Source organism: Neodiprion pinetum, chromosome 2, assembly GCF_021155775.2.
Source record: "Neodiprion pinetum isolate iyNeoPine1 chromosome 2, iyNeoPine1.2, whole genome shotgun sequence".
Classification (NCBI taxonomy): domain Eukaryota; kingdom Metazoa; phylum Arthropoda; class Insecta; order Hymenoptera; family Diprionidae; genus Neodiprion; species Neodiprion pinetum.
Window position 1 is genome coordinate 32,124,465 of NC_060233.1, and position 24,066 is coordinate 32,148,530.

Sequence of the window (24,066 nt, forward strand, 5' to 3'; positions counted from 1 at the left end):
GCATTGGCCTCCCCGTCACCAGCGCTACCGGGAAAAATTCACAACATCGGGTTCACTACCGTCACAATTTTAGAGACGAAGTGCCTGGACCTGTGCAGAAAACCGTAGTACGGAGTTATGTGTCCTCCCCTCTTCCTTCCTGGCCCACAGATATCACCAGGAGGGAAAAGCTCGATCTGCGGTACAGAGAGGATGACAGGCATCAGCTGTTATAGTAAACAAAGAACCGTGATATTATACAAAGAGTTGAGCTAGGACTTTCGCTGAAATGGACGGTACATTTAATTCCGCTGAAAACTGTCAACCGCTTAGTAGTAGAAATTCATTTACAGATTACACGGAGAATTCCGATAACCATGACATTTGGTGGTACCTGCCAGACTCCGTACTTCTAAGCATTTTTCAATATCTTACGCCAAAAGAGCTGCTGACAGTTGGAGAAGTATGCAGAACATGGCACAGGGTTTGCAAAGACGAATTCCTCTGGAAGGATCTCTTTTACCAAACCTACAAAATCGATCCGAACGTGAGCATTATGCCTGGTAAGTTAAACGCAATACCACCAAGTTATCTATTTATAGATGGTGAAAATAAATAAGCATTTGGAAAATAACAGTGCGCAATTAAATCAAAGATGAACATTTTTTGCCTGCTACAGGCAAAACTTCTTGGCTTCAAGAATTCAAACGGCTTACTTACCACACTCCGTTGTTGGAAACCGAGGTCCGCAAAGAACACACCAACCAAGTACTGCACGTTAGCTTTTCGCATAATGGGCAAATGTTCACAACATGCTCCAAAGACGGCTACATAATTGTAAAAACTTGTTAAATACTATAATTTATTTTCAAATAGTTGAAATTGAGTCAGTGTCTCAGAATTCTGTCAATTGCACACTTGGTCAATATTACTTTAAATTTGTATACAATGTCTTGCAATATTTCCACTGAGAACAGCACCTTTTATCGAATTTATATTTATTTCTTAGGTATGGAACAGCAGTTATCCAGCAAGTATTAAATACCATCGAGACATGAAAACATTTAGCTGGAAGTACACACAATTTTCTCAATTCAATTCATCCGATACCTTGCTTCTTGTATCTGGAGTTCACTTTGGAACTCCCCACAGTACCTCTGGAGAAATTGCAGTCTTTAGTCTTGAGCGTGAGTATGGATTACAAAGAATAATACTCCTCTTTAGAACAGTAGAGTGGCAATGACTTGTCTGTATAATCTCGAATAAATCCAAAATTTAGGATTCTGATATTACCCTTCTAACTTCCGACCATAACTTGCAAACATATTGTGTTCTTCATGCTATGGAAATTTCAAATTTCGAATTTAGATTATTAACTAGAAACTAAATCAATTGAGAAATGTCAAGAATATTATTTATGGCCTATGATCTGTGAGCTTGGATTCTGACTGCTTAATGCCAAGAAAGCCAATTTCAAATTGTCAAGAAAAGATTTTTGGTATGTTTGCACTTCCAAATTTATTTACAGCTGGATTTGAACTTCAGTGCAGAGTTGTGAATAAACCCTATGACATATTCGGCACATGGTACAGCGAGCGACACTTACTAAGCGGAGATCTGCACTGGTTAGCACACTTGGTTAGCACAAGTGTGTTATGGCTGAACAAAGCTAGCCAAGAGTCAGCCAGCGAACATGTACCGATAATGAATCAATTGTATCGGTGAGTGGAATTGCATTAAAATGGAAAAGATTTACATAACAATTCTTATGTAATGTGACCTTTTCTTATAGATTTTACAACAGCAATGCATCCTCGATTAGAGCTGTGATGGTAGCTAATTGTTTATCCCCCGCATCGCCGAAAACTGAAACTCAGCAAAATGAACCATTAACTTCTGATGTCAGAGAAGAGAAAGGGAATCCGCCAAGCCATAGAGAGCTATCCTCCATGTCTTCAAATAATGGTCAACAGCAGACTGAAGAACCTGAAGTTCTACATCATGCGTCATCCAGACTGCAGTGAGTTGACTTAAGACCTTAGTCAATCATAGTTATTTTTCAAGGTAGAGTCAATCTTGTGGTTTTTTTTTTACTTCAGATACAGCACACTGGAAGGTGGGTTTCTTAACTGGCGAAGGCTCGGCGATGGGTTTGAGTATGCAAGTCCCATTCAGTACAACGAAAATTACCGACAAGTGGAAATCGAAAAAGATACGACAGATCATAGTTGCGAAAATGATGATCTGACGTGGGAAGAAGAAAGCGAGACAACAGGTGAGTGAGAAATTAACTTCTTTGAAAATGATTTTATTATTAATTATTGTTCGCATTTACATTTACAGAGTCATCAGATGGAGAGGATTGTGACTCTGACGATTTAGCTGACAGCCCGGAGAAGTATCTCATTTTTACGACTGGGTCAAAAACTTACACTCCCCACCAAATTGGTTTTAAACGTATCAAGCCGATGAGTTTTCCGAGACGTCTTGATCCTGGGCCTTCTTTAAAAGAGAGGATTGCCCAGCGAGAACGCGAGCGCGAGAGACAAAATTGCAGATCGCCTAGAACCGAGCCTAATTGGCTGGACTATAATGCTGTCGCCGATAAATTTGACAAAGTAGATCATCTCATAGATCTTCATGGTCATGTTATCGGAATGAGTTTATCTCCAGATCACAGGTGTGTTTCACGATTGATTGAATCAAACCTAATTCATGAATGTAACAGCAAATTAGCAATGTTAATTTATATTGAACCCACTTCTATAATACTAGTTTAGTCATATCATAATTCAGGATTGATTTTGTCACCCAGATATTTGTATGTTAATACAAGACCGTGGCCAAGGGGCTACGTTATCACAAACCCGTTGGAACCACCACCAATTGCTCAAGAAATTGATATTCACGTTATCGATTTGGTTACTTTGAAACAAGTTGGTACAATGCTACGGGCGCACAAGGCTTACACGCCGAATCACGAATGTTTTTTTATATTCTTAGATGTGTGCAATGAATATGTTGCAAGGTAAGTCTACACGCGCATATTTTACATGTATTTTGAACAACTTCAGCAGAATTTTAAGTAAAATATGAGTTTTTGAGAAATACTCGCCCTTCCGATCTTCTTCTTTTTGTAACAGTGTATATTTTTACGATGTTAACCTTTCAAAAATAGCGAAAGTTACGATGTACAGATAGGGAAAACCTTAGTATATCTCACACCGAGGTCGACCTACCTGACAAAATTACGCTTTATTCTACCACTATTTATAACTCATCCAAGTTTCACTTTCAATCAAGTTCAAGACTATATCTCTGTCCTTAATGAGCAATGATATGATGTGCAATAATGATAAGCAATATTAAAGTCTTTGTCAAAAATAGTTGAAAGAAGACAATAAATATCAATAATAGTAAATGTTGATTAAATGTACTTTCTAGTGGAGCAGAGGATAAGCATGGTTATCTTTGGGATCGACATTACGGAGTATGTTTAGCTAAACTACCGCATTCTGATGTCGTAAACTCTGTTGCATTTAATCCGAAGGATCCTGAAATGCTTGTGACCACCAGCGATGACTACACAGTTAAAGTTTGGCGAAGTCGATCGATGGTCAAAGAGCTGGGATTAAATGAAGAAATGTATCGCAGGGGATTGGAAGTAAGAAAACGATGCCGGTATCACAGGAGCAGCTGTAACGTTGACTGATTAAAAGCTATTCAATTTCCAATTTAAAAACCTTTGCGCAATATTAATTACTAATTTAGCTTTTCACGAAGTCCTTTCGGGAAGTTAGATTTTGGAATGATTATAAAATAAATTGAAGTACCGGTGTAGAGTTTAAAAAGGATTGGAATCTAATCGCACCAAATATGATCTGAATTCATAAAAGGTACAATGTCTATTATAGAATAGTGCAATTTTACTCTATAAAAATTTGAGTAACTAGTCTACATTGCGATTAACAGCCATTTTAACTCAATTAGACAGAGAAATCTGGTTGATTTTGTTGACACCAATATTTATCTTGCAGCTAATTTACTTATGTACATGAGTATACGTTGATTGGGTAATACATCAATTATTTTATACATCAATATATGCTGTATTGTATTAAACATAAGTCGACCCTGAATGTAAGTTGACTTCTGATTCTGAGACTTTATTTCAGTAATTATTCTTCAAATATACCTGTAAAGTCAATCGCTCATATCAGTTGAGTACAAATTTTTTAAAGCAAACCAGCACCAGAGACCTCGACTTATGTTCGAAAAACACTGTATTTAATACTATCGTATTGTTTTTAATGTCCAAGTTTCTTGAGGAAAATATTTGATCGAACTCAACTGGCCAGAAATTCTGTGAAAGAAACCTGATGTTCGGTTGAGTTTTTTTTGATGCGAAGGTTTTTGGAAAATTAAAATTTTGGAAGTTGAACAAACGAAAGATCAATTGTTTATTAACAATTTGCAATGTTGTGACTTCACTAGGTGTAGGGTTATAACTAATATGTACAAGTGAACGGTTTTCTTCAGTTGTATGAATATCTACTGGTTTCAAAGATTTCACTTTTTCGTGCAGGAATCACGACTGAAAATTTCGTTATAAGTTGTTTGAATTACTTCTACTTTGAAGTATAGTTTGTAACTTGACTAAAATTTATAGATATTGCAGCATATATAACTGTAGATTCACAAGCGTGCATGCTACAATTCCATTATTGATGACGTATTAGATACGACAGAAACATCCGGCATAAAAGTTGCAATGCGCAAGACGTGACATCATAGTCTTGAATTACAATAGCTTCAATTTTAATGAATTTTCATGATGAACGTTTTTTTGTCATTTGTTTGGCATGGTAAATTACAATTCAAAAAATGGAAGTACAAGGAATAGATGAAAATATTATATTCCAGAAACTGTATTTAGTCTGCAGTGGGGAAAAAAATTTCTGTGATTCACCATCAAGTCGATCTGTAAATAGCAAAAATATGTAATTTTTATATGTCGATTGCAAATCGTATCTTAATTAAATCAGTTGATGTGAAGTATACAAGACGTACTTAATTCATATTGTACATTAATTTAAGAATAAACATAATACTAACGTCACGAGCTCTGTTCCCTGTTCAGCTTTTCCTTCAAAATTTTAATTCCACACTTTACAACTATGTTTTTTTTCCCTCTTTTTTTTTACTCATTACATGTATGATACAGTGAACCGTGAAAGGACACCTTTGTACATCAAAAATACATGGAATGCTGATTAGATGAATTTTTCAGAAGCGAAATATAGCTATCTTTTATGACAAGGAATTACAGCAAACGATGATTAATTGTGAACTAAACATCTCTTGAAAATTATTCAAAAATAATTTTCCTTGTATAAAAATATATATTCCTTTCTATCACGATAAATTAAATTTGATTTCGAAATATTTCAAAAAAAGAGCATATATTCAAATACTCAATTTTAATGTGGGACTCAATGTGCTTGACCTATGCTTCTTTCGCACTTGTATTGCATAATAAGTTACTTAGTTGTATATTTTATGTTATAGGAGCTTTCGATTATGCAAATTCGAAAATAAATTTATTGTGCTACATTATTTAGCTTGAAGTATAGCAAAAGTATTTACAAAGCAAAACTACAAATTTGATTCGTTAAATAATTTTTCCTTGTAATTTAATTTACGACTGAAACTATTTAATGTCAAGTAGAAATAACAGTTTCTAAAAAACAAATATTGAAAATTAGGATTTCGAAATAAATCAATCAAATGATCTCAATTTTATACAAGAGTTCCTAAGAATATTCATTACATATGCAACGCACAACCAATACCCAACAAATATTGAGCAACACCCAAGACAATGTGTCTACAATTGGAAGATTGAAAACATTACGACCTAGGTAAAACTATTAGTTAGAGAAGATTTGTATTCCCTTCTCTCACGATTATTTCATCAGTTGAAATGAGATATCATGGGTATAGATCAAAACACGAAGTTTCACTACAGTATGTAATTCAACTATCATATGAATGTGTATAATTTCCAAAGATTGACTGATCGACTATAGTGTTTGTTTCACCTTGAAATTTTTTGGAAGTCAAGACTTCGACAAAACTCATCATTGTAACTATTACATCATAGTTATTTATACACAAACTGCAATTGCCTGCGTCAAATACAGAGCAATTGCAAATTTTAACTAGCACAACAGCTTTCTATAAGCTGTTTGGAAAGTAGATAAAAATCAGCAATTAGAACTCAGAAGTCAGTTGATAATTTTGATTTTGACACATTTACTATGTTGCATTTCTGACTATTTGTTATTTAAATGAATTGTCAGAAATCTCTTCATCTACTAGTATGTTCATGGAATTACGCAACGAATATGGCTACATTTTTAAGACAGATCTATCCTCCAAGTGAATAGGTAATATCGCTTGGAAAAAAGGTGAAAAGACTCCGTATAAAAAATCTGGCAAAATATCCTTCAAAGTTTTATATAACCTTGTCAACCTAACAATGAACTCAAATCTAAGATGCGAAGCCAACATTGGGTTACCTATCAACATTTCTAAAAATGCTTCAACCCTTAAAAATTAGGCAGATCCTGTAGCAATTGGTTCTGAAACAGAACGTTAAATGTAAATAAACAATTTTCTGTATATCCTGTAATAGACGATAAAAATCATACAAAGTTTAAAATACAAAAAATGTACCAGGTTGAGACGGTATGGCTCCTTGAGGTGCCTCATTTCCATTCGAGTTATTCTTATGATGAATATCTCTGTGCCCATGACAGTGCTCACACTCATCATCGCTGTCTTCTGAGCTACTCTCACCAAATTCTTTTGGTTTTTCGTATATACAGCAGCCTGTAGATTACGAATTATGTTAGAAAAGCGAGTCAAATTTTAATTTTGATTATATGCGTGTACTTAAGCGGAAATTTACATTTAGACTTTTTTTTATTCATATGCTCATTATCAACAGTTCCTTGTGTCCACTGAACTTTTTTACTGGATTTTGGCTTACGTAAACATAATCTCATAGTTGGTATATCCTGAAACAAAGAAATTGATCACAGAAGATTAATTTATGATCCAGTGAAATCTGGCTCTATTTTTTCTGTATATAAAATACTGTCTATATGTGTACCTATTATTCATAATCTTGAATAATGAGTTGAAACAATACCAGTGTGAGACAATTTCTGTGATATACATATTAAACCGGGTAAATTCTTATCACCATTACACTTATGAATGCAAAATTAATGAATTTAACATGGCAGAGCATAAAATAAGAAAGGAAACGAATATTCAGAACACCATATTCCATGAAGCAGTTTATTATTATCACTATGTGCTGCTCAGATAATACTTATTAAGATCTTGTTTTCTGCAATTCATACATCTGTAATCAATGCGAGCTCGCAATGCTAAAGTAATAGAAAAATCTAAAAATACTGTTTTGTTTTTACTTGTGTTTACAATACTGAAAATATTCAAATAATTTCATATTTCAGCTGAATCTTCCAGCGCAGTTATTTACTGAATTATTTTCTCAGTCACTAATCTCGATATTTTCTCATCTGAATACTTTAAAACGTTTTTCAAGACTTCATTGGTGTGCTGTCCTAAAATTGGGGGTGGCGATCTAACAGAATTGTCAGCATAGCTGTAGCTCACTGGCGGACCGACAACTTTCACCTTTCCTATGCTTGGTTGGATCATTTCTTTGACCAACTTTATGTGCTTAATGTGTGGATCGTCAAAGACCTGGAAAATCAAATTATAACACACGAGTTAACAGATACCTAAGAATCAATAAACCAAGAATAGTTTTAAAAAATCAGTATAAAGATTTCCAGCTCTCTCGTTGCAAGGGCTTACCTGGCCAATCGTATTGATACGTCCATTTGGAAAGGGAGCATCTCGAAAAATTTCAGACCAATCATCACTGGTTTTGGTCTTAAAGTTATCTCTAAGTATGTTGATGAGCTCTACCCTGTGTTTTACTCTATCGATATTTGTTCTAAATTTGGGATCTTTCTCCAAGTTAGTTAGATTCATCATTTTTAACAGGGCTAAAAACTGTACGTCACTGCCAGCTCCCACAGAAATAAATCCATCCTTAGTTGGGAATGCTTCATAAGGTACAATACTCTCATGTGCCGTACCCCACCTTGAAGCTTCCTTACCAGCGTTTAAGTAATTAGAAGCAATATTAACTAGGCTGGCGACCTGGGTAGAGAGTAAATTACATTGGATCCACTGTCCTCTGTTGGTTTTGAACCTTTGGAGCAGCGCAGCCATTATTGCTCCGTGAGCATACAAACCAGTGGCCATATCAGTGACGGCAACTCCTACTTTGCAGGGCTCTCCATCTTTGGGACCTGTTATATTAATTAAACCACCCAAGGAAGCCGCAATCACATCGTAGCCTGGGCGAGTGGCATACGGACCTTCAGAGCCATAGCCAGTAATCGAACAATAGATCAGCCCTGGTGCTGCTTCGCTCAAAGACTTGTAGTCCAAGCCCATTTCGGCCAGCTTGCCAGGGACATAGTTTTCAATGAATACATCAGACTTTTTCGCTAGATCATAAATAACGTCCTTGCCTTTCTTTATGTCGATACAAAGACTTTTTTTGTTGCGATTTACACTCGCGAAGTATGTCGACTCTTTTGTGCCTTGAAAAAAGGGTGGGCCCCACTTACGCGTCTCGTCACCCACTAACGGACGCTCGATCTTTAAAATTTCAGCTCCTAAGTCTCCCAAGATCATCGTGCAATATGGTCCAGCCAGAATACGTGTCAGATCTAAGACTCGGACGCCAGAAAGTGGTGACGTTTCTTCGACAGATGTAGAGAAGGGCTTGAAACTAGCTGTCATAAAAATCTTCTTAGCTTTCTCTTGATCGAATGCTTTGACTACAACTGATGATCTCATCACTCTAGACATGATGATAAATCTACTCCTTGATACTATCTCTTTAAGTATCTTACGGTATGATTTAAGGCACGACTACAACTGATTTTAAACTTCAAACGGAGATATCCAAAACAAACGTAATTTGGAATATGCAACGTCTTCGTTGATTTGTAAAAATGTCGAGTCACCTTTAGTTCCCATTAACGCATTCCTAATCGCCCACCACTCAGTTTACTACGATTAATGTCAAAGAGCCGCACATCTACTAACGCTCTCGCAAAGTTATTTCGATCTGTTTAAATTCTACATTGAAACGGAGGATCGAGGGGTGAAAAGTGGACGAAACACGAATCGAGGTAAGTGACACGTTGCGGTAATGAATAAACCGAGTGATTATGGTATTACGTAATGTTATTGTCGTTTATCATTTACCTGAGCCCCATCGTTGATATCTTTTTCGGAAAGTGTTTCTGTTTGGGTTTGAGACGACGACTGTCCAGCCATTTTGGCCGTAACTTCAGTGACTTGGAATAGAAATATATGCACTCCGTAGAATTTGATGACAGCTTTCTCGAAGGATTGGGTCGTGTTTACATTCGACTGGACACACACGTAAGTAGAAAACGGTGCCTATTAGGATTGAGCAATCATCTATTAACACGCACTATTCCAACAGGAGAAATTTGTTATCACTACGTTGGACGTTACTGAACGACGTCATCCTACGAAACGAATTCAGACTCGAAAACGCACTATTGTTGAAGCCTGCCTGTCATCTCAACTAAAGCCTGATCGGTAAACTCGTCTGCAACTCAAACTCGCATGCGAGGAAAGTCGGAAAGTTTGCAGGGAAGTGGGAGATAGGTAGGTGAGATAGGTCCAGGTAATTAATAATTAATTGATCGCATCATCGGCCATCTTTAATAAGACTGCGCCGTGCTAGTAGGCGACTGAACATACCGCCAACCAAAGCAGATAGCTTAGCCTAGCGTCGGGCCGTTCGTCCCGTGACGTCTGACTGACGTCCCGTCGTCTTCTCGTGTTACGTCTAGTATTCTTATTTTCTTATTCCCCGTCGTTCCCTCGATATCTAAGGAGAGTCGTTTCTCCGTCAGTAATTGTTGCGGAATTTAAACGCGACTGAATCAATAATCCAACGTAGAGCTTCATACGTTATTTCTGTAAGGTTTTAATCTGACTGCAGAGACCGTAAGTCACTTGGAGTCGCTATGGACGTAAGTGTATACATACAACGCTCTTCGCTGTTTGTTCTTAGCTTTGATTTTCGGCGAGGGATACCTAAATAGATCTAGCTATTTTTTATCTTGCGATTAGAATAACCGAATAATTTTACTGTTTAGACCGGCCTTCAAATTCCTCTACCCTTGGATTGTGCTAAATCTAATAACCTAGAGGACAGAAGATTGTGGGTTGGAAATTTAGATCCTAGAATTAATGAGTAAGTATTAAAATGTAATTTCAATATGGAAAATTTTCTGCCAAGAAAATTACCCAATGAACCAGAAAAATTAACTGTCTATTTGTCAACTGGTACCAACTCCTGAAACTCGTTCAAAAACATGGAAAAATCGAAAAGTTTGACCTCCTATTCCACCGTTCTGGGCCACAAGCTGGCCAGCCCAGGGGATATGCCTTTGTAACTTACGAGACGAGCTATGACGCGGAAAAGGCCAAAGATGCTCTTCACAACATAAAAATCGGAGCAAAGACCATCGTTGTGAGATGGGCCCATAGTGTGAATGAGGTGTGTGCAATATTCTGTAATACAGATAAACAGGAAAGATAAATTGTAAAGAAACTATATCTTGTTCTAGAGCGATATGGAGAAACCAAAACCAAAGATAGATATTCCGGCACTGGCAGGCGCCAAGAAAGAAGACAAGAAAGTGAGGTATGCACAGAGTATAAATTTTAAGTTTACTAGCATAAGGAGTAAGAGTAATTCGATAAATAATAAGTTCTTTGGCGATCAATTTTTAGCAGAGAGACGGCAATCCAGGCAATCGAGGCCAAACTAAAGATGATGAATGAGTCTGAGGAGGAGTTTGAACTCAACAAACCGTTAGTTGGAACTCCAATTCTTCAACAGTATCAGAGTCCTGAAAATATAAAGCCGTCCACCTCTAATCGATATCACAATCACAGGGGTTCACGATATCAATCTAATAAGCCCTATAGTCGACCTCGGCCAAGGAGATAATCGATCCTAAAATGAGAGCAACTCGTTTGAGATATTTGATCCTGTTAATTGCAGGGTTGTTACAAACCTGGCAGATTGGTAAAAGTCAGGGAACTCTCACGTAACATGAATCTTGAAAACTGATTGTACAATCATCGATGGATTGTAATTCACCGGCATAATGTATTACCACATACTGTGTGCGAATATTATTGAAATCGTATGGAAGTAACAGTTTCGGTGTAGATGATCCGGAGCAGCAAGGCAATTCAAATAACGAGAATTTGTAACAACCCTGAATGTGTCTTGATTGACGAATTACTATACAGATAAAATTTAGTTAGTACTGTCATCCATTAGCATAATAGTCACTCATTTATTTATTTTCTCAACCTGTGTGAATGAACTCATAATTCAGAAAATTGTCATGAGGTCTGCCATTATGTGTAATATAAATTGAGAGATGGATTTTTTTTACAATCCTTCCACGATTGAGAGATCATAATCGTTGCAAATGATTCCTATGCTAATAAAGTCTTTGAAGACAAGTGTTATAAGTACAACAATTTCCATTGAATATTGACTTTATGTATCATATTTGACGTACATGTATTTTCCTACACTGTATTATGACATTTTTACAATAAAAGAAATATATACAAGAAGAACCAAACTGCATTTTCCAAATCACATACTTTACAGCTATACTTTTAGGCTACAATATTATAGCAGAAACAACTAAACTATAATTTTAAATAATAATCCTAGTCCACACGGTTCTTGTATTTGCCCCGCATTGTTAATGGTAGGGGAACTAATCCTGGGCAAGGTAACTGTCCTGGTATTTCGCAGATACAACTTTTTTCGCAACCTATGCCAAAGTTAGCAGGATTATCCTTTTTCACTGCAATGATTGCTTCCTCAGCTAATTGTTTCTGAGATTTTCCAATTACAGCGATCAGATGTTCTAGTACATCTTCTTTCTGGGTATTGTCTATATCAATTAGCATGTGTCTTCCATCATCTAGAAGGGTTCAATAATTATTAATATGAAATGAATGCTTGTCAGCAATGCGATAAAAAATTCAGAACCCACCGTAGTAGCATTTGATAAATGGCGATGGAGTCATGTTCTTAAACGTTACAATCTGAACGTTCGGATTTTTGTACTGTAGCTGGGGCAAGTGCCAAAATACGAAGTCCCTGTACACAAACAAAGTTTAGGTTGCTCAAAAAATGTGTTATCTCTGGGATGCAGAACAACTCTTAACCTCAAAGTAGCTACCTGGCACCGTGATGAGTCTCTCCGGTCGTATTGTAGTTTATTGATAATATCTTTATTTTGTTTTTAAGGACCAATCGACCGCTCTCCAAGTATTTTATGGTCCTTCTAATGGGCGCTGGTCCTTTCATAAAAGGCATTTTTCTAGATTTTAATCACCAAGTAACCTCAAAGTTCCAAACAAAACACCGTTTACCGCCGGCTAGTCCCAGCTACTGACGCAATAAAAATCGGAACTGGGTACCGGTTCCGACGAATTTCTGGTTACAGAATTGTACTCTTTATTGCCGATGAAAATAATCGCTGATCATACCTAGTCTGAAAAAAATTCAATCCGGTTATTTACGCGTACTTCGCGTACAACCGAAGGCGTTTCTGTAGAAAAAAATCCCACTTCGCTCCAGTTTTTTTTGCCTTTCACTCTTTGAGTTCAGTCTAACGTCCACAGTATTTATTCACTGCAACGTCCAGCCACGTGTATGGTGCAACGCAAGCTGGACCGATTCCGAAGAGAACACAGTAGATGGAATAAATAACAAGAGTGAACGACATCCGGTGATCTGATAAGAGTGAATCCCTCGCATTGATAATTAGGTAAATGAATACACAAGCCTAACCCGTGTTAAATAATTTCAATCTGAAGAATAGAAATACGAGGTTACATACTTTGATTGGCCTACCATCAAATTACATTTCTTAATACGGCAATTCATTCCACCCCTAACTCGAGGCCATATGGATGGATATAAATTACTCAATAATTATTTGATGTTATTTTGAGTAGAGTTGCGATTTTTCTAATCGTTCAATTTACCTTTAGGAAGTGAAATAAAAATTAGAGACGGCAAGATGAACTCCGTAATGACAGCTAAAGAGATTCGCCAGGCTTTTATAGATTTTTTCAAATCGAAAAATCATGAATATGTTCACTCCAGCGCAACCATACCTCATGACGATCCAACATTATTGTTTGCCAATGCCGGGATGAATCAGGTAAAATTAATTTTTCTCACTTAATAATGGTGTGAGGAATGTATCCAATAATTTTTAAATTCTATCAATGTCGTTTTGTATTCAATTGCTAATTTCAAGCAAAATTTAAACACTCAAACTCAACTCTCCTTTGTGATAAAATCGTAAGCACACTTTCTTCCTTTAGTTCAAGCCAATATTTCTTGGCACTGTCGATCCCAATAGCGACATGGCTAAATGGGTCCGTGTGGTGAATACGCAGAAATGTATTAGGGCCGGAGGTAAGCACAATGATTTGGACGATGTAGGAAAAGACGTATATCACCATACTTTCTTTGAAATGATGGGAAACTGGTCATTTGGTGATTATTTCAAGGTAAAACTTACTCTAAAGTTCAATGACTCTTGGCACAGGTCATTTCATGCTTGTAGTTCTCAATGAAATGGTTCCTTGAACTGTTAACAGAAAGAAATTTGTGCCTGGGCTTGGGAACTACTTACAGAGGTTTTCAAGTTGCCTAGCGATCGCTTATATGTTACTTATTTTGGCGGGGATGAGCAGTCTGGGCTTAAGCCTGACGAAGAATGTAAACAGATCTGGCTCTCACTAGGGTAACTAAATTGAAAGACTGATTATTTATATGAATTTTTTCCAACTATCAAATACTCGGAACGCAGTACGTCTTTAGATAAATTACACAGCATACGATGAATTTCGTTTGGAAACATCAGTTGATGAAAAATTTATTTAAATCTTGTGCGTCAGATGGAATTATTTCGATTCGAGAGATCATTTACTTATAAATATTCAGGGTTCCACCTTCACACGTTCTACCTGGCAGTATGAAAGACAATTTTTGGGAAATGGGAGAAACTGGACCTTGCGGTCCATGCAGTGAATTACACTTCGACCGTATCGGTGGTCGGGAAGTTCCTCATCTCGTCAATATGGATGATCCAGATGTTCTGGAAATATGGAATCTTGTCTTTATACAATTCAACAGGTGAACTGTTTAAATGATCACGCAAATACGCTGTCTAATCATCACATGATTAGGGTGACTGTATGTGTATACGTTTCAGAGAGTCGGATGGTAGTCTTCGTTCCTTACCTAAAAAACATATAGATTGTGGACTTGGTCTGGAGCGTCTTGTTTCCGTGATTCAAGGGAAGAGAGCTAATTACGATACTGACTTGTTTATGCCACTCTTTGACATGATTCAAAAAGGAACTGGAGCTCGTACCTATCAGGGTAAAGTTGGCAGTGAGGATACAGATGGCATTGATATGGCTTACAGAGTATTAGCAGATCATGCCAGGACTATTACAATTGCCTTGGCAGATGGTGGCATGCCTGACAATACCGGCAGAGGGTAGATCAAATATATACTACATAATATCACCAATCAAAATCACAAATATTTAATGGCCTGTATTATGCTATTCTGTATGTAGATATGTATTGAGAAGAATTCTTCGACGTGCTGTTCGATATGCAACTGAAAAGCTAAATGCTAAACCTGGATTCTTTGGTTCTTTGGTGAATACTGTCGTTGATCTGCTTGGTAAATTTGATTGGCTCCAATAACTGACCGTTAGTAGCTGAAAGTAATCGTTTAGAGCTCGTTAATTACTTTTACATTGTATCATTGTAGGTGACGTTTTTCCTGAAGTTAGAAAGGACCCGCAATCAATAATTGATGTAATTAACGAGGAAGAGCAACAATTTCTAAAAACTTTATCCAGAGGAAGAAATTTGCTAAATAGAACAATGGCAAAGCTCGAAGCTACAAACGTTGTTCCGGGTGACGTTGCCTGGCGTCTCTACGATACTTATGGATTTCCAGTTGACTTGACGCAGCTTATGACTGAGGAAAAAGGTCTGACCATAGATATGAAAGGCTACGAAGAAGCCAAGAAGCAAGCACAGGCAAATAAAAATTATAATTTTAATAGCTCTACTGATTGTGAATATGTCCTAGTATCCCTATCTAGACACGAAATCTAATTATTAAATCACCATGATTTTTTTTGTAGTTGTTGTCTCAAGGCAAAGCTGGAGGAGTAGACGATCAAATCAATCTGGATGTCCATGCTATCACAGAATTACAAAATCAAGGCGTAAAGCCGACCAATGATAGCCATAAGTATAACTACAAAGCAAAGTCTTCTGATAAAAATGCTGAATATGAGTTTGCGTCGTGTGTTGGCACTGTAATTGCGCTTCGATTTGCCAAACAGTTTGTTGAGCAAGTGACTTCAGGTCAAGAAGTTGGAGTTCTGCTTGATCAGACCAACTTCTATGCTGAACAAGGTGGACAAATATACGATGAAGGATTTTTAGTAAAAGTCGGAGATGAGGTGGGGATGATTCGATAAATTGCTAAACATTTGCTTGCTGTGACTAGGAAAACCATATGAACATAATTAACTTTCACGCAGAGCACGGAAGTCTGCATACAAAATGTCCAAGTTAGAGGTGGCTACGTTCTGCACATTGGCACTGTGGGTGAAGGAATCCTGAAGAAGGGTGATAAAGTCAACCTGAATGTTGACACGGCCAGGAGGAGATTGATTATGAATAATCATACTGGAACTCATGCCCTTAACTATGCTCTCCGTACCGTTTTAGGATGGGAAGCTGACCAAAAAGGATCTCTTGTTGCACCAGATAGATTACGCTTTGATTTTACCAACAAAGGTAAGAAAAATTTCAGTTTATACTTCTTCTGAATTTAAGTTAACAATACCTCTAATCATAACCTGTAAAAATTAGGTGCTATGACTGTTGAGCAAGTTAAGCAAACGGAGATTAACACAAAGCAGCTGATTCAGCGCAATAACCCAATCTATGCTAAAGAAAGTGGTTTAGCAATTGCAAAAACTATTCAAGGACTACGTGCTATGTTTGAAGAGACATATCCTGATCCTGTCAGAATTATCAGTATTGGAATACCTGTAGAAGAATTGGAAAAAAATCCTCTAAGCACTGCTGGTACTAAGACTAGCGTTGAATTCTGTGGAGGAACGTAGGTGTTTAGTTTATTTAAGAAATTTTTAATACGAAAATATTTTTGTCACTGATTGACTGAATTTGCTTTAGTCATTTACATCATGCCGGACATATCGGTGACTTTGTAATCGCAAGTGAAGAAGCCATTGCTAAGGGAATTAGAAGAATTGTGGCTCTGACAGGCCCTGAGGCAACAAAAGCACTGAAGAAAGTTGAGCTTTTAGAAAATGAGTTAAATAAAATAAAATCAATTATTGAAGCAGATAAAACTGGAGTAAAATCTAAGGAGCATGTAAAAGCAATTGTTGATTTAACAGAGGATGTGTCACATGCGATTATTCCTTACTGGAAAAAGGTAAGCTTGTAAAACATCCATTTGATTGATTAATTCGGTTTTAAAAATGTTATCATTTTCACTAGGATGAGATGAGAAACACTTTGAAGACTCTCAAGAAATCCATCGATGATAAAGAACGTGCAGCTAAAGCTGCTGTTGCTAATTTAGTAGTTCAGAAAACTGCTGATCTAATTAAACGAAACGTTGGAGTCGCTGTTCTAGTTGAATTATTGGAAGCTTACAGTAACACAAAAGCGCTTGATTCAGCTTTAAAACAAGTCAAATCTTTATCTCCAGAAACGAGTGCTCTTTTCTTCAGCGTCGACAATGATGCTAAAAAGATTTTTGCTCTAAGTGCTGTACCAAAGGTAATGAATTTTTTTATCTTTATATTTTGGAAGGAAGAAAAAATACATCAATCAAAAAATGATCACACCTAAAATATAATTACAATCCTCTGTTTCTTCAGTCTGCAGTAGCCAAAGGACTGAAAGCTAATGAATGGATACAAGCAGTAGCTCCGCTAATGCAAGGGAAGGGCGGGGGCAAACCTGAGTCAGCTCAAGCTTCAGGCCCAAATTTTTCGTGTTTGAATGAAGCATTGGAAACTGCAAAGTCTTTTGCAAATTCGAAACTGGGCATCCCATCTGGCGGTACTGAGCTTATGAAAAAAGATGCATATAGCAGTAATGTTGAAGGACCAACACTTTATGCAACCAGTGGAAATATTAAAAGCTACCGAGGTCAAATAGCTGCTAGATATAGTGGCAAGAAAATAACTTTTGAATTTGTCACGAAAAAAGAAAAGGTTGATGTAGTTCTAAAAGATAATAGCGTAATTCTCCGAGATGCTAACGCAATTGCTTTTTATTTGTCAAATGATCAGTTGAAAGGTGCGAAAAATGTGTTTGCTGAAAGTGAGGTGATTCAATGGATGAGCTACGCTGATAATCATATCCTTCCGGCAGTATTGGGATGGGTTTTACCAAGTATCGATTTCTCTACAGCTGTGAATTCAAACAAGTTATCTAAGATTGCTCAAGAAGATTGTAAAAAAGTGCTGAATAGTCTAAACATTATTCTGTTAACAAAGACGTATTTAGTTGGGGAAAAAATTACATTGGCTGATATCGCAGTGTTTACATCATTTTTACCACTCTATGAACACGTCTTTGATCCAGAGTCCAGAAAACCGTATCAAAACGTGAACCGATGGTTTCTAACTATTTTACATCAACCTGAAGTACAAGAGATTGTTAAAAGCTTTAAGATTTGTGATAAAATAGTAAAGAATCACGGTGATTCTAAGAAAATAAATAATTAAAATAATTTCAACATTTGATTTGAAACAGAGTTTTTGAATGTTTATTTTTCGTACCATTCATTAAATACTATTTATTAAAGTTAACTTTTATTTTTGTATTCGAACCTGGTACAAGCCTTAAAACTACTGTTTCACCAAGCGTGGTTGGTATTTCTTAGTGGACTTAAACAATCGTTGTATTATGGAAAGATATGTTATATTTTGAAAAAGACTTTTCATCAGTGAGTACAGATTACCGATAGTGCAATCTGAAACAATTTGTCAAAAAATTGTGAACTTATAATAAAATGTTTATTAAATACCATCCACTGTTACAAATTTTTTAAACTATTTCATGTTCATCTCGTTTATTTCTATCTTGTCCGTAAAAATCTTTGCCTGTTTCATTGTTGTATAACATTCTAATCTCTGCTACTAGTGTTGAAAGATTTTGACCCATTTTTGCAGATATTGGAACGATTTGGAGTTGAGTCTTTTCTTTAAGCACGTTTAGGTTTTCCTGCAATAACAGTCAAATCATTATACATGCAATAATTACTTATAAACGAAATATTATACATCAAACAAATGTCAACCAATTAATGATGAGATTACCTGAGATTCAGGTAGATCCATTTTATTGGCTATGACAACTACTGGTCTGTCAGCTAATTGCTTGCTAAACTGTTGAAGTTCGTACTGTAAAAGTTCTAAATCTTCCCAAGGCTCATCCATTGACATATCCAAAACAATTAATAAAGCTGCACATCGCTCAGCGTGTTTCAAAAACGTTATACCTAGTCCTCTATTTTTGTGCGAATCGGCTATGAGTCCTGGCAAGTCTGCAACTGTTGTTAAAAATTTTCTTTGTACACTTATGGACACCCACGTTTTCGAAAAAATCAACATCACATGTAAGAAATATTATTTACCAGCAACTTGTTCATAATCATTATACTGCACCATTCCGACATGGGGTTTCAATGTTGTAAACGGATAAGGTGCAACTTTTGGTCTAGCTCTTGATATAGCACGAAGTAGCGTACTTTTTCCAGCATTTGGTAGGCCAATCTGAATAAAATTAAACTTTTTTGATTGCATTTCATATAATGAAATTCGTTATGGTTTACAAAAGTTTAGTTTACCAATCCGATATTGGCCATGCTTCTCAACTCTAGTAAATACTGAAAGCTTTCCCCCTTAGCTCCGTATTCACTAATCTTTGGTGATTGTTCAATGTCAGATTTGAAGAAAGCATTCCCATGCCCTCCTGCACCACCTCTAGCTGCTATAAACATCATTCCAACATTGCCCAAATCTGCTACAATTTTTCCCTCTAAAGAACGCACTATTGTTCCAACAGGAACGTTGACTACAAAATTGTCAGCGTTCTTGCCAAAACAGTCCTTGTTCTGTCCTTTCTCACCATGAGGTGCAGATAGAATCGTTTTTACATGGCTTAAGTTGTTCACATCTGTAGAAGCCTGGAAAAATATATATTTGCCTAGTGTCAAGAAATAAATCAGTCAGATTCATAATTCGTTACTTAAAAAACTTGAACCTTTGTAAAATGAAAAAATTACTTGAAAAATAACGTGACCTCCGCTACCTCCATCACCACCATCTGGCCCGGCAAATTCATTAGCCCAAAGATGCAAAAAAGAAATAGCGCCATCTCCTCCATTCCCAGCTATTACTGTGACCTATTTTGAGATGTGACACAAAAATTATACGCAGAAATTAAGGCAAGGCTTCGAGAGTTACATCCTAGTAGTGAATTTGAAATATACTTTACGTGCCTGTTTCATATCTATAAAATACTGATTGGTGGCCCCCTGTGCTTTGGGTTTTCTATGTCTCAAAGCTACAGCAGCTTGACCATTGTATAGGCAGCTGGCATTATGAAAGGATCTGTTTGTAATCTCGTATGCAATGGAAGGATCTAGTATATGCACTGCCTGACAAGACGGTAGAATGTCTTGTATTCTGATTATAGTTCGAAGCAGAGAAGATGTTCCTAGTCTTCTTAGAGACTGCATGGCGTAGCATTAACTGTAAGACCACAAGTAACAAACATGGTTGAAGAGGAAATAAATATTTTGAGAAATAACAACTGTAAGGTACGAAAAATTTTTGATTTATTCACCCCTTTATATTTTTTATAAATACTTTCAATCTTAACTGTACAACAAGCAATATCAGGAACCCTAAAATCATTCATATTATTTGGTTACAGTAACATGTAAATGATCTTCCAAGATATTGGTCACATAATTTTTATGAATATCGATTACGCGAGTTCTATACAACGGGAAGTAAGGCGATCGGTAGCCTATCCTATACGTTCTAGTAACTTTGTCAGATGTTGGAAATTTGTACATGCCTAGAAAATCTACAACTTCAATTAGGTTACCTGCAAATCGATAGAGAGTAAGGTAAAAATTCAACTCAGTAAATTCTGGGCCTATACAAAATGTAATATCAAAGACATATCTTAATGGATAAATGGACGAAATACTAGGCACATAAAAGTCATATTTCTTGGAAAGTCTGGCTGTCATTTGTTTCCAACCTATGATATCTTTAAATTCCATCAGATCTTTAAAATATAAATCATATTTCAATGCCATGTTAACTGGGTCCGGTTTTTCTGCCTTCTGGAAAATATGAACTAGCAAATTTTCAGTAGCAAAGCTTTTTTCTAAGCTACGATAACCCACACTAGTATAGCCAGGGAGTTCATCACGTGAAAATGGTTGTACGCCTGTCAATAAAAAATTTCCATATGCAGCCATCTCTACAATTTGCCACGAATCATCCCAACGTCTTTGAGGACTGTCTGCAGGTGTACCGCCTTGCCCATTGCATAAAGACACCAATATAGATCCGTTTCGTTTAATCAGATTTTCAGCAGAAATGAAAAAATCCCTTAGTAATTTTCTGTTTCGATTTATCTTCATTTTCCCTCCCGTATGAGGGAAGTTGAATATTATTTTATCAAACTCTTCAGACACCAGCGGAAAGTGTTCTCCTAATTTTGTCGCATCTACGCCTAATAGTACTCGAGCCCCTGAACAAATAAAAGTAATCAAGGTCTGGCGGTAAAATAAAATTTCAAAAGAGCTGACTTATGCTGTTTCACACATACCATGATTTCTCAAATACTCTGCATTTTTTTTCGCCGATTCAAAGACAATAGGCGATTCATAACAAGTTGCAGTTAAGCTGATACTTTGATCAAGTTTACTCAGACAAACGCTGAACGAAAAATTACCCTCTCCCACTAGTAGCACCTTCTCATTTGAACGAAAAAGTGAAGTCCTCATAGTTCCTGAAGAATGGATAACTGTTTTACAGGCTAGTACATTTATAGAATCTACGTCATTTCTATCAAATTAATTAACAGGTTCTAGCAGGTGACCAGGATTTAGGAAATTAATTGTTATTCGAAACGTTCTATTAAATAGTTCCCGGTGGAAATAACCCGTAAATTCTCAAAGATATATCAAATTTTAGGTTATATTAGGTTAGGTTAATAAAATCCTACCGAAGGACACGGATAATCGAGTTATACCTGAATTAGGGTTGTATTCAGCCTTGAGATCTCATTTGATAATTGTATTGAATAATACGTCCGTCTACCGTACTTTGTGCGTCAGAATTTACTTTTGTTTATTATGCGGCCGCAGTCATATTCGACACAGTGTTGCCAGATGGTCCATGCGTCGTACTCCTAGACTGATTTCATTTGTTTCTAAAAATATGCTCTAGATTTCTCACACCACAATTATTATTGTAGTGGGGAAAAAACTAACCACCCGAATGACGCCACTGTCAGTCGAGATTGCCACGATTTTAAAAGGTATAGTGGAAACAGTTTTGATAGCATACGAAATGGAGATTTAAGTCGGTCTCGATGAGACTCATAAATTCGAATCAATGCACGTGTATATTCAACTTGCCGTAGGTAAAAGTAAACGAGAACGAGTATATGCAACGCTACACGTACATAGGATGAAAACGTGCATGAATATGAAACCCAGGAAAACGACAACACGCTACAGGTAGGTTACATCCAGTGTCTGCTTGATGAATCTCAAACCGGCATACAAATATTTTAGTACTGCTGCCCTTTGCGTCTTTATTCCATAATTGTTGATCTCACTATTTAACCTAGCATAAACGTGCAATTCACCTCAGAACATTATACCATCTTTACCACTAAAAATTATCTCGGACATTTTTATTAATTGATCAATCATCATGGACCAAAAATTAGAGAATTCCGAAGGCCTTAAATAAACAGACATATGTACAAAAGTATGTTTTAAGCTGGGGGTTGGATCCATACGTATATGTGACAGAATTTTTTCACCACACATTCTGACCGAACACTTTAAAAATCGCTGTAATGTCGTAACGCTGATTCGTATAAATTAAAAACGAAAAAAACGTCTGGTATTTGAAAATCCCTAAATATCGGAAAATTCAAACTTCGCCAGCCGTCGCATGTTACGGCAGCCCTCTAAACATTTGATCGCGTTGCGCGTAGCTTACGTGCTGTTTTCACCCGGCCGTTGAGACCACAGAGATATACCACACTAATTGTAAGTTATACCTATAAAACAGAAGGTAAACAACGGCGTAAGCGTCCCGTGTACGGATTTGAATCGGTTTTCTAAAGGACGGAAGATAATAATTCTCCCATCCTCTCTGTCTCCGTACCCATGGAGTGGGGCCAAGAGAGGGGGAGAACAGCTAGGCTGCTGCGTGTAGCTCATTAGGAAGAGCAATATGGTGAGGGGGGGGGGGGGGGGGGGGATATTATGTTCTGCCCTTCAGAGAACTGAGTCAATCTCTTCTGAACCTCGGGCAGCATCAGTCGTTTCCGAGCAATCGGAGTGAAATCACATTTTCTCAGTATCAGTTCCACTTTCAGACTGCGTTGTTCAGGTTGTATTACGTTGTTCGATCAGTATATTTCCAGTGTACTGAAGGCGTGTAGTCTGAGGAAAAATCGAGTTAGTGAAATAAAAACATCCAGCGAACGTTGAAGGTGAATTTCGTGTCCCGAGTTTTCATTGTTTTGTGTAACTTCAGCTTTCAGTGATGTCTATTTTTGTCTCTGTGCGTCGAGTGTCAACTTTATTATTTTTTGTGGCTGATTTTCGGCAAATGCGCAGTTGCATCGTTGGCAAGTTTATTCGGTCGGTTCGAACAGACAGCTATAGCACAAAAAGTGAGTATAGAATCGAGTGTTATTGCGGTGCGGTTTTTTGGATTGTAAGATTTTAGTGAAGATCGAATAACGTAAAAAGTGCGTCGCTTCACTAATAAACCTGAGATGCTACAAGAACTACTACATGTAAAAGTGTGGAGCAGCTCATAGTCGAGGTAACAATACTTATTTTAATCACTGATTGGTAATTTAAGATGGTACATTTAAAGCCGAACTTTTGTTCTAACATGCAATACATAAATATGAAACTAGACAACAGTAATAAATAATTTGAAAGCTGAAAAGTCAATTTGCTTAATTAATTAAAGTGTCGTGTTTTATTTTTCACAGATTTAAGCAGAGACTTCCGAGTAACTCTTCCATTTCTCGGCAACGTTGGTGAGTTTGCACGTGTTAGGTTACGGGTATTCTCCTGGGATTCCTTTGTTATGTGGCGTGGCGGTAACAATTGTTACACAAATCTTCGATTTCTTAGCTGCATGGATAGGCTCATTCACGATCGCAACGTGCTTGACTTTCAGTCGAATAATTTTTTTTTCGCAATTAAATTTACTCATCTTATTTAATTACTTGAAGTAGAACATTTTTCACGTTGCTAAAAGTGGAATGAGCATCGCGACAGGTAACCATCGCTTACTCGACACTCGCGAGATCGAATTATGTTTCGCAACTAATGCAATAATCTACGTTTGAATTTACCGATGATGTCGTTTAAGTGGTGGGTTCACCTGAGGTTTGAACATATTTATTTATTCACATTATTGTTAAATCGATAAAATTTCAAA

General features: G+C 36.8%; 6 protein-coding genes across 12 annotated transcripts; 3 read left to right on the forward strand and 3 right to left on the reverse strand.

Annotated features, from left to right (window-relative positions):
* The first annotated feature begins 72 nt into the window (after nt 1-72).
* Fbw5 (F-box and WD repeat domain containing 5) lies at nt 73-4,919 on the forward strand. Of its 2 annotated transcripts, none has more exons than XM_046613236.2 (10): nt 73-214; nt 333-542; nt 659-816; nt 989-1,166; nt 1,508-1,700; nt 1,772-1,999; nt 2,079-2,254; nt 2,323-2,659; nt 2,795-3,007; nt 3,424-4,919. In XM_046613236.2, exons 1-10 carry the CDS (start codon nt 118-120, stop codon nt 3,689-3,691), a joined length of 2,058 nt encoding a protein of 685 aa, XP_046469192.1. In that variant the 5' UTR covers nt 73-117; the 3' UTR covers nt 3,692-4,919. The 2 variants fall into 2 exon arrangements, with proteins under 2 accessions (XP_046469192.1, XP_046469194.1); XM_046613238.2 differs by having other exon boundaries at nt 81-275.
* On the reverse strand, nt 4,416-9,630 carry LOC124212790 (succinate--hydroxymethylglutarate CoA-transferase). 5 transcript variants are annotated; one of them, XR_006881752.2, is made up of 7 exons: nt 9,367-9,630; nt 7,894-8,888; nt 7,711-7,779; nt 6,953-7,061; nt 6,718-6,873; nt 5,095-6,623; nt 4,416-4,960 (listed from the first exon to the last, which is right to left on the reverse strand). XR_006881752.2 is itself a non-coding variant. In XM_046613244.2 (6 exons), exons 2-6 carry the CDS (start codon nt 8,785-8,787, stop codon nt 6,598-6,600), a joined length of 1,254 nt encoding a protein of 417 aa, XP_046469200.1. In that variant the 5' UTR covers nt 8,788-8,888; nt 9,367-9,630; the 3' UTR covers nt 4,416-6,597. The 5 variants fall into 5 exon arrangements, 2 of the variants coding, with proteins under 2 accessions (XP_046469200.1, XP_046469201.1); XM_046613244.2 differs by having other exon boundaries at nt 4,416-6,623; XM_046613245.1 differs by lacking the exon at nt 7,894-8,888 and having other exon boundaries at nt 4,416-6,623; nt 9,367-9,496.
* A 211-nt stretch (nt 9,631-9,841) lies between these two features.
* On the forward strand, nt 9,842-11,730 carry LOC124212793 (probable RNA-binding protein 18). Its single transcript, XM_046613248.2, has 5 exons — nt 9,842-10,169; nt 10,296-10,393; nt 10,486-10,699; nt 10,770-10,846; nt 10,936-11,730. Exons 1-5 carry the CDS (start codon nt 10,164-10,166, stop codon nt 11,153-11,155), a joined length of 615 nt encoding a protein of 204 aa, XP_046469204.1. The 5' UTR covers nt 9,842-10,163; the 3' UTR covers nt 11,156-11,730.
* A 61-nt stretch (nt 11,731-11,791) lies between these two features.
* On the reverse strand, nt 11,792-12,862 carry mRpS25 (mitochondrial ribosomal protein S25). The gene is made up of 4 exons (XM_046613249.2): nt 12,730-12,862; nt 12,420-12,652; nt 12,231-12,337; nt 11,792-12,158 (listed from the first exon to the last, which is right to left on the reverse strand). The coding sequence occupies exons 2-4, from the start codon at nt 12,554-12,556 to the stop codon at nt 11,899-11,901; spliced, it is 504 nt and encodes a 167-aa protein (XP_046469205.1). The 5' UTR covers nt 12,557-12,652; nt 12,730-12,862; the 3' UTR covers nt 11,792-11,898.
* Nucleotides 12,863-12,881: 19 nt separating this feature from the next.
* AlaRS (alanine--tRNA ligase, cytoplasmic) lies at nt 12,882-19,580 on the forward strand. The gene is made up of 14 exons (XM_046613232.2): nt 12,882-13,010; nt 13,237-13,409; nt 13,576-13,764; nt 13,855-14,000; nt 14,201-14,392; nt 14,472-14,762; nt 14,845-14,954; nt 15,045-15,319; nt 15,427-15,750; nt 15,832-16,090; nt 16,166-16,418; nt 16,493-16,757; nt 16,823-17,107; nt 17,209-19,580. The coding sequence occupies exons 2-14, from the start codon at nt 13,266-13,268 to the stop codon at nt 18,061-18,063; spliced, it is 3,588 nt and encodes a 1,195-aa protein (XP_046469188.1). The 5' UTR covers nt 12,882-13,010; nt 13,237-13,265; the 3' UTR covers nt 18,064-19,580.
* Nucleotides 18,120-22,114, reverse strand: LOC124212792 (mitochondrial ribosome-associated GTPase 2). 2 transcript variants are annotated; one of them, XM_046613246.2, is made up of 7 exons: nt 21,617-21,934; nt 19,842-20,094; nt 19,626-19,745; nt 19,188-19,526; nt 18,975-19,113; nt 18,658-18,890; nt 18,120-18,562 (listed from the first exon to the last, which is right to left on the reverse strand). In XM_046613246.2, exons 2-7 carry the CDS (start codon nt 20,079-20,081, stop codon nt 18,386-18,388), a joined length of 1,248 nt encoding a protein of 415 aa, XP_046469202.1. In that variant the 5' UTR covers nt 20,082-20,094; nt 21,617-21,934; the 3' UTR covers nt 18,120-18,385. The 2 variants fall into 2 exon arrangements, with proteins under 2 accessions (XP_046469202.1, XP_068989953.1); XM_069133852.1 differs by lacking the exons at nt 18,120-18,562; nt 18,658-18,890; nt 18,975-19,113; ... (1 more) ...; nt 19,626-19,745; nt 19,842-20,094 and adding exons at nt 20,146-21,112; nt 21,191-21,373 and having other exon boundaries at nt 21,617-22,114.
* Between the last annotated feature and the right edge of the window lie 1,952 nt (nt 22,115-24,066).